At 45.1% G+C, this 9,635-nt stretch overlaps 1 protein-coding gene across 1 annotated transcript in view; it reads left to right on the top strand.

The window, feature by feature from the left end:
• ARHGEF28 (Rho guanine nucleotide exchange factor 28) overlaps positions 1-9,635 on the top strand; it is a 152,666-nt gene that overhangs the window by 66,974 nt on the left and 76,057 nt on the right. Inside the window, exons 11-13 of the mRNA XM_045285225.1 lie at positions 1,008-1,125; positions 4,483-4,737; positions 7,598-7,674. Of these exons, the coding sequence (XP_045141160.1) occupies positions 1,008-1,125; positions 4,483-4,737; positions 7,598-7,674 (450 nt within the window). The remainder of the gene's footprint in view (positions 1-1,007; positions 1,126-4,482; positions 4,738-7,597; positions 7,675-9,635) is intronic.

Here is a 9,635-nt window from a genome sequence, read left to right as displayed (position 1 = left end):
GCCCCCCCAGATTAATTCAAAGCTAATCCCCTCCCCATCATCTTATTTTATCTGTAAACATTTCAGTATGTCTCTCCAAATGGTATGGTCTCTTTACATCAATTACAATGGACATGCCATTATCACACTTAAATAAATGAACAATTCTTTAATATCATCAAATAGGAGGCTAGTATTCAAATTTCCTGATTTGCTCATGAAATTGCATTGATTAAATGATCTGGTCTAGAGTCACACCTTTCTTGACTCAGTTACTAAATCTCTTTAAATGTCCCTGTCCCACCTTCCCTACTTTTTGAAGAAATCAGTCCTATGAATTTCCCCACAATCTAAATATTTTATCTGGCATTTCAGGAATGCACTAGATTTCCTTTCATCTTTCCCCCCCCCACATAAGTGCATGTTGAAGATTTGAAAACATAAGAAGCACTTTGGGAGTTTTAGAAAGATGTTGCTTTGTTTAGAGGGTACCTTAAGTATTAGATGGAGCCCTGGAGGTGTGGTTGTTAGACATTGGGCTGCGATCCACATGGTTGGCAGTTCAAAGCCACCAGCATCTCTGAGCAAGAAAGACTGGGCTTCCTACTCCCCGAAAACAGTTCCAATCTTGGACACCCACAGGTGTCAGTGGCAGTGAGGGAAGGGTTTTCATGAATAACAACAAATGCGGAAGAAGACTTGTTGGAAAGGCAAACCGTTAACTGAAAACTCATATTCCAACTTTTATTATCTTCCAAAGCTTGGGCTGATTGTGAATCTTAGTGTGTAGAAGCATTGGGATTTATTTTCTTTGGGGATTCATTACAGATGCATAGAGAAAGGTAAACTTCTTGGGATCTTGGTAAGTAGGTGTGGAAATTAAGGACGCTGTGTATAATTTAGTGATGATGACTATGTGTTTAGTTTGAATAGAATTATACTGTAGCCATTTCCTTGTATTATTAAATTCATGCCTAAAAAGTGCATCCGGGTAGAGTGTGTGTGTCTAAACATCTCCATGTTCTCAGCTCCAGAATAGTAATCTTCTGGCCCGGCGCCGAGGAATCCCCGAGTGCATCCTGCTGGTCACTCAGCGAATCACGAAGTACCCTGTCTTGGTGGAGAGGATACTGCAGTACACAAAGGGTGAGTGATCGTTTCTGTAGCAAATGTTTGCCTCTTTTGTTGTTTTGAGAAACAGCCACCAGGGTAGCCAGGCGCCATGGAGTGTGACTCAGGGTGCCCCGGGGTGGGCCAGCATAGAACTGCGCTCCATACAGTTCATAATGGTGATTTTCTCTTACGCCAGGCTTTTCTTCGGAGGCTCTTCGGGGTGGACTCGAACCTCTGACCTTCCAGTTAACTGCTGAGCAAGTTAACCAGCCCTCGCGCCCAAAATAGCTTTCAACATGTGCGGTATCTGATTCACCAAGTTTCTCATTGAGGTGGAACTGTCCAAGTATTAGGACTTAGATTAATTTTGAGAGCCTATTTTGTATAATGTGACTTAGCAAATGGCTTGGCTACTCCCAAGTAGCCCAACCCAAAGGACCTTCTTCACGCTTTGATCCATATTTCCCAGTACCCTGACCGTCTCAACACTGCCCCCTCCTGGTCCTCCTAGGTCCTTCACAGCATTCTGCGGAACCACGCACTGTTGCCCCTCCCACCCAATGCCAAACGCAGAATGCTTCGATGCACAAACAAACAAACAAACATATGAAGGAGCTATTTTCGATCCCGTTAAGTCTGTTCCGTTTCAGGAAGTGATCGTTGGCTCCTTTAAGACGGTCCTAATGCATGTGGTAGGGGAGCCCTGGTGCAAGGTCAAAACCACCATTTGCTCTGACAGAGAAAGAGGAGGCTTACCACTCCCGGACAGAGCCATAGTCTCGGAAACCCACAGGGGCAGCTCTCCTCTGTCCAGTGGGGTCATTCGGAGTCGGAATTGACTTCATAGCAGTAAGTTCGGTTTTCAGTGTTTGCAACACATGGGGCTGCAAGCTCAGTGAGGGGGATGGGAGGTGTGCGTCTGATTGGTTAACAGATGCCTCTCGAAGGCCCAGAGCAGTGGCTGGTTCAGAACTGACTCTAGCTAATTGAATACATGTTAGTGCAGTGAATAAATAAACAACACTGCCCCTGCCCTACCTCCAGCCTAGCTTGTTGATCTTGAGTAAAAAGTTACCAGCAAGTGGTGGTGTGTATTGTTGGCAAAGACTCGGAGGTCCGATGGAACAGACCTGGGCTGCCATCGTGTGTACTTGACTCTGCCACTCCTTAGTTGGGCAAGTGAATGAGATGAGCCTCATTTTCTCAATCACAAAACGTTATTCTTGTTTTATGGAATGATGAGGATGGAATGAGATTGTCCTGCCAAGAGCCCAGACAAGTGCCTGGTATAAATGAGGCGCTCAGTACACGGGGGCTGTTTTTATTACCATCATTCTCGTCAGTTGACTTGGAGATAGTGGGGAAAAAAAGCTAAAGTGCTTATTTTAAATAAAAACCAATCAAATCCCCCAAAACCAAATCATCTCAAATTTCCTTAAATCTCTCTCCCTTTTTTTTAATGTTTGCATTTAGGTAAGTGAAAATGCTTACTTCTGGGGAGCTGTTTGTTGGTGGTGCTGTTGGGTAAGCACCAGACTGCTAATGGCACGGCCAGTAGTTCCAACCCACCAGCCCCTCCTGGGAAGAAAGATGAAGCCACCCACCCCGCTAAAGATTCCCAGCCTCGGAACCCCCGTGGAAGGCTGAAATGGATTCAGTGGAGTGGGCTTGGGATCATTTTTGCCACACTTAGAACTACAATTTAATGTAGTTCATCCCATAATGTAAAAGAAAATATAAAGAATGTAAAGAGAAACCCGTATAAACTTGTATTATGTTAATCTTAACTTCCGTAAGTTAAACATGCAGCACCTCAAAGACTAAAAATTGGCTTCTTGCCTCAGGCCAGCTCGTGCTGTCCCAAGAAGCAGCCCACGCCGATTACTCCTGGCACAATGAAAGCAGCATTTTGATTTTGATTGCTTCCTCGGTGTCAGAAACTCGTAAGTTTGACTTATGACTCTTCAAGGCCAAAAATCCACTGCTATTGAGTCGAATCAGACGTACAGCAATCCAGTAGCATTCCTGAGCTGTACATTTTCACCGAAGCAGACAGCCTCATCTTTCTCTCGAGGAGCACCTAGTGGGTTTGAACCACCAACCTTGCAGTCAGCAGTCCAGAACCTAAAGCACAGTGCCCTGAGGGCTCCCCCAGGTCCAGTCCATAGAGTGGCAGAGGAGACACTGCCTCCTTTCATCAGACCTAACAAATTGTCCCTGTCCTTCCAGGACTGTGGGAACATCTTTCATTGTGACTGTGTGATGGCTGGGTTTCTCCAAGTTCTGAGGCATGCCGTCTCGTCTGGAGAGCTTGTCTGAGTTTGGGTTCCGTCAGGTTTGGTGGGGGACATAAAGTGTGCAAATCTAAGAGTGGGTGCTACGGCACTTTCAATAGTGTAGCTCACTCACTCACTGCCGTTAGGTAGATGACGACTCGTAGCAACCCTATCAGACAGGGTAGAACCGCCCCTGTGGGTTTCCAAGATTGTAACGCTTTTAAGGGAGTAGAGAGCTGCTCCTTTCTCCCATTAAACAGTGTAGTGAGGTACAAACCCAAAGCCGCCGTCATCGGATTTCAACTCATAGTGAGCCTAGAGGACTGTCAAATCTTTATGGGAACAGAGAGCCTCAGCTATCTCCTGCAGAGTGGCTGGTGGATTTGAACCACTGATCTTGAAGTTAGCAGTCGAACAAGTAACCATTGCACCATCAGGGTTCGGTACTTAGTGACGTGTAAGGCAGTCCTTTGTCTGAGTAGCCAGAAGACTTTGAGACTCTTTTTGGCCTCACCCCAAATCATGTTGTAGCTTCGTTTCAATTTTCTCTACACATCTTTCCTATTTCTACAAGAAGACACTTCATGAAGAAGAATCAGCTGGGGGCTGGCACGTAGCGTCATGAAGTGGAAGGTGTGTTTTTTGTGAAAGAAAGTATCTTCCTGATTAGAGATGTGCATCAGAGTCCTGCCCAGGATGCTTTCTGACTCACCCTACATTTATGCATTTAAGACACTGGGCCCGGGAAGATGTACACCTCTGCACCTCTGGAGGACGCCCTCTCCTCCAAGTGTTTGTTCCTGCTGCTCCAGGCTCCAGGGGGCTGAAGCACACTTGATCATGCTAATCTCTGATAAATACAGATAGATCCTTAATGGTTCTTTTTGGGGAGTGGGTATGGAGTGATAGTATAGAATTTACATTTAATCCCAAATTTTTCTTAGGAGATTTTTGGATGATAGGCTTATTTATATATTTAAAAACGTAAGAACCGCCCCCCCCCCTTTAGCATTTGTCTTCATTTTCTAGTGTTCTTTCTGACGCTTCACTGTCCCCTGGCATTTTCTTATTTGTAGTCACCTTCTTTCTTTGTGTCTTCTGTTCGCCAATGTAGAAAGAACGGATGAACATCGAGACTTATGCAGAGCACTTTGCTTAATTAAAGACATAATTGCGGCGGTGGATTTAAAAGTCAGTGAATATGAGAAAAACCAAAAGTGGCTTGACATCCTAAATAAGATAGAAAATAAAACCTGCACAAAGCTGAAGAATGGCCACGTTTTCAGGAAACAGGCGCTGATCAGTAAAGAGAGGACCCTGCTATACGATGGCCTCGTGTACTGGAAGACGGCAACGGGCCGTTTCAAAGGTAGGCCGACTTTGACGAGCGCGTTTCTCTCATCACACACACTGTTCATTGCACAGAGCGTGGTATCTCCGAAGAAGAGTGATGCAGAAGTGCAGGGTCACACACGCCCTGGGCTAGCTGAGAGATTCCTGCAGGACTGAGTGGTGGTCTTCAGTAGGCAGCTGTGGCCAGGGCTAAAAACCTTTGGAGGGAGTTTGTTTCCTCCAGGAAATATGTATATATGCGTATGTGTGTGTGTGGTATATGATATATGATATGAGTGTGTACAAATTTATCCACTTGTGCTATTTGCAACGAGGAGACTGTACTGCCGTTCTGCTCATGGCGTGCTCACACACATGCTGGCAAACATGCTGACTTGAAAATAAGGCAGCCGAGCCGCGGACTTCGAGGCTGCTGGATGCCACATGAGCCCAGGGTTCTGAGACCATTAGGGGGTGGAGAAAGGAGCTCAGATGGCCATCTCGTTATGACTAACGTGGTGCATGGACGTGCCCTCTGACACTGTCATGCACTCTTCCTGACAGCTATCACTGCCTAACAGACTTGACTGTACCCTGGTAAGTGGATTACAGTTAAGCCCAAATGCCATCGCAGCCCACTACACCTCAGAGCAACCCCATCTGTGGCAGAATAGAACGGTGTTGCCTAAGGTTTTCGGCGGCTGATATGTTTGGATGTAGCTACCAAGCATTTGTTCTAAGGCTTCTTTGGGTGGACTTAACGCTCTAGCCTTTCAGTTAGTGGCTGAGCAAGCTAACCATATCCACTACCCAGAGACATCACAGTCTGAAACAGTCTGGTTGAGTTCTTTAAAAAAAATCATTTTATTGGGGGCTCTTATAGCTCTTATCACAATCCATACATATATCCGTTTTGTCAAGCACATTTGTACATATGCTACCATCATCACTTTCAAAACATTTTCTTTCTACTTGAGTCTTTGGTATCAGCTCCTCCCCTCTCCTTCCCCTCCTCCCTCCCTCATGAACCCTTGATAATTTATAAATTTTTACTTTTTTTCATGGCTTACATTGACTGCTCTCTCCCTTCACCCCCTTTTTTGCTATCTGTCCCTGAGGGAGGGGTTTATATGTAGATCATGGTGATTGCTTCCCCCTCTCCCCCCACCTTCCTTTTATCCTCCTGGTAATGCTACTCTCATTATTGGTCCTGAGAGGTTTATCTGTCCTGAATTTCCGTGTTGCGAGCTCTTACCTGTACCAGTGCACATGTTCTGGTCTAGTTGGATTTGTAAGGTAGAATTGGGGTCATGATAGTGGGGGGGGGGGAGGAAGCGTGGGGGGGGGAGGAAGCATTAAAGAAGTAGAGGAATGTTGTATGTTTTAATGGTGCTATACTGCACTCTGACTGGCTTGTCTCTTCCTTGTGACCCTTCTGTGAGGGGATGCCCAATTGTCTACAAATGGGCCCTGAGTCTCCACTCTGCCCGCCCCCTCATTCACATTGATACGATTTTTTTGTTCTGGGTCTTTGATGCCTGATACCTGATCCCATTGACACCTCATTTTAGTTGAATTTAGAACCACTGTGGAACGTAAAAAAAAAAATCAATGCTCAAGACTTGTCCTAAGATCTTAATTCCATTGGTATGAGATAAAGGATAAACTTGGGTGTTTATAGCAGTTCCAGGTAAGTGTGTGTAGCTACGGTTAAGAACCACTTGTCCAGTCTCCTTGTTTTTAATACTTCATTTTAGTAACTTTCTCAGGCAAGCAATGTGAGGAAGAGATTGTTACATTCTAGCTTCTCAAAGATTATTATATACGAGAGAATAATCACATTCCGATGGAGGTTGCAGTGATTGAGATGGGGCTAGTTGAATAAGAACTGACCTGTGAGAGCCACACTCAAATGGAACAGACTTGTTTTTCCAGGTCTTGCAAGTTCTCCACCTTTGATAGGTTTCAGTCTTACCATATTTGGTTTCTACGTTTTAGTGGGGAATATTTGCGTTTTCCTGCTCTGACAGGTCTTTGACTTTCATGGATTCTAGCAGGTTTTGCAGGTTTCACTGTGTAAAATAAAAAAGGCATACCCACTATCTGTAAATCTGTTTGCTCTGTGCTCTTTATCTTGTTCTGTGCTCGTTATTCATTTAGTCAAATCCATAGTTTGGTAGCTTTGTGTTTTGGTGTTTGGTAGTTAAAGGAAAGATAGGCTCTTGTGAACAATCTGAAAATGAAGAGTAGCTCACACCTCCCTAAGAGTTAGCTGATAAAGAATATCAGGTTTATGCATATAATTAAGTCGCAAGCTATCCTCTAACATTTGTAAGCGCTCTTTGCCCTTTTATCGATGCGGCTGTTAGTTGCCTACAAGTTGATTCCAGCTGATAGTGACTGATACCACCTGTGCTGAATAGAACGGCTACACGAGCACTTCCAGGCTGTGACTTTGGGAAGGAGGTCACTAGCCTTATCCTTAGGGAACCTCAGTGTTTTGGCCAGCAGTGCAGTGCTTTTATACAACTAGGGCTCCATGCCCACTCTATTAGAACCATTTATACAACTAGGGCTCCTTGCTCACTCTATTAGAACCTCGTTTTTATTTGAATGTTTTCCTGCCATTTTTAAAGCTAAAACGATGCTTTTTTTCCCTGGAGATTGCATACACACAAACACGCACAATTGACTTGAACAGTTTTCCTCTAAGATATCTATAGAGCATATCTTTGGACATTTTGCAAAAAAATTTATAATGAGTCTGAATTACGGGCTTCTTATATGTATTAAATTGCTTTAAATTTCAAACATGAAATCAACATATTTAATAAAGGGATCTGAATTATGGTTAATTGTATTAATTAATCCTACTACTCTTTTTTTCTCCTTTGAAGATATTCTAGCTCTACTTCTAAGTGATGTGCTGCTCTTTTTACAAGAAAAAGACCAGAAGTACATTTTTGCAGCTGTTGTAAGTATATGGCCATAAGATACGTCTTTTATTTACTTTAAACCTGCATTAACTTGAAAAATGCCTGAAGGTCCTAGTGAATGAAAATAGTTGCTGACGATATGCCCTTGTTATGTTGCCATTATTATCAGGGATTGCACTGTTCAGAAACAAGCATCTCATTGGTTTGAACCAGCATGAAAAGTGTAGTGATTTATCACAGTCGGGGTAGATAGTCAGACGATTGAGCAATTTAACTGGTTGTGAAAATATCTGGGAAACTTCTGCAATGGTTGGTAAATTGGCACTGTCCTGAGCCCCCCAAATGTCCCCTTTGATATCCTGGGTAGCTTTGTCTTTCATCTAGGACCCCCACCCCCACCCCGCGCCCCGCGCGTGCACGCACACGTGCATCTGCCTCAAGATTTCTTTCAGTTTCAGCCACTGAAGAGTTAACTCTTGGGCACAGCAGGGCATGAGGCTTCGTGGTTTCTCCTCTGCTGTGGTAGGCAGGTGCTGCTGAGTCAGTTCTGACCCACTGCAGTCCTGTGTGCACCAGAACGAGACGCCCCGTGCCCGCCACCCTCACCGTTCTTATGTTGCAGCCCATTGTTGCAGCCACCATGTCAATCCAGCTCGTTGAGGGTCTTCCTCTTCATGGCTGCTCTTCCACGGTACCAAGCAGAATACTCTTCTACGTTACCTTCTCCAGGGCTGGCTCCTTCTGATCACGTGCCCACAGTCCATGAGACAAGGCATCCTTGCATCTGAGCAACGTTCTGGCTGTATTTCTTGCAAGAGAGACTTATTCATTCTTTGGGTGGTCCATGGTAGATTCCAGAACTCTTTGCCAACACTGTAGTTCAAATGCATCAATTTCTACTATAATTGTTACTAATTACGACGGTGTTCGTGTAACGTGTATCTTTATAGTGTGATGGATTGATCTCATTATCAGCACCTCATTAGACCTGGGTTAGTGGCATAACCAGTATTTTATAATTGCATGGCCCAAGGTGACTTATGTAAAGAGAAGGAGGATGGCGTCAATTAATTCCTTGTCAGCATCGTGGATCCCAGGCGGGTAGAGGAAAGCGTCCACAGACAAAAACCAGTGTGGGCAGGAGAATGGTAGCTCCATTCCAGCTGGTTTGGGCAAATTCAAAGTTTTATTAGGTTTCTGCTCATGTGCTCAGAGAGAGCAGTGAGCCCTCTCCCTAGAGAGGAGATCCTGCTGGGAGAAGCCTGGGACAGAGCCTCACCTCTCCATCCCTGCCTGTCAGGTCTCCCCGACAGTCCCCTTCATGCTTCCTGGCACATTGTCTCATCAGCACACCAGATGCTGAATTGTATAAAGCTCAAATCTGCCTTCACAGAGCAGCGGGGAAGGATAATAAGAGGCCGTTAGCCAGGCTCCCTGTCCCTTGTCCTTTCAATGGCCTATATTGCAGATATCGTGACAATCAGCTGAGTGGCCCAGAAGCCCCTCTCTGGTGTTACCTGGGATGCGCTGAAAGAGCAGAGTAAACAGAACTAGAAGGTGATGATGGTGAGGACCAGGCTGGAAGAGAAAGCAACCTCAGCTCACACCCGTGTAGGAACACGTGTCCCCCCGACCCAAATTATAGACACCCCAAAAAAGCAAATCCTGCTACCGGGGCAGGACCCCAGGGCAAATAACCTGCTAGCTGCACAGTCAATATGCCCGGCATGCTTTCTGGGACAACATAGGCTAGGGATTCCAATCAGGGTGTGCTGGTCAACATGGGACGAGCTGAATTGGGAGCCATTTCTGTTACCTCAGATGGTCGCTCATGACACCCATAGACCACCTTTGCCACGCAGCCCACAAGGGTCTGCAGTGAAGGCAGCAACACTTTAGTTTTTGTGCTTGTGTTTGGTTTAATGTATTGGATCATGGGTAGCAGTGCTTGTGTTTGGTTTAATGTATTGGATCATGGGTAGCAGTGCTTGTGTTTGGT

Source organism: Echinops telfairi, unplaced genomic scaffold (assembly GCF_000313985.2).
Source record: "Echinops telfairi isolate 266 unplaced genomic scaffold, ASM31398v2 ScPeMD7_7469;HRSCAF=8507_1, whole genome shotgun sequence".
Classification (NCBI taxonomy): domain Eukaryota; kingdom Metazoa; phylum Chordata; class Mammalia; order Afrosoricida; family Tenrecidae; genus Echinops; species Echinops telfairi.
This window is presented reverse-complemented; position numbering and strand designations above follow the sequence as displayed.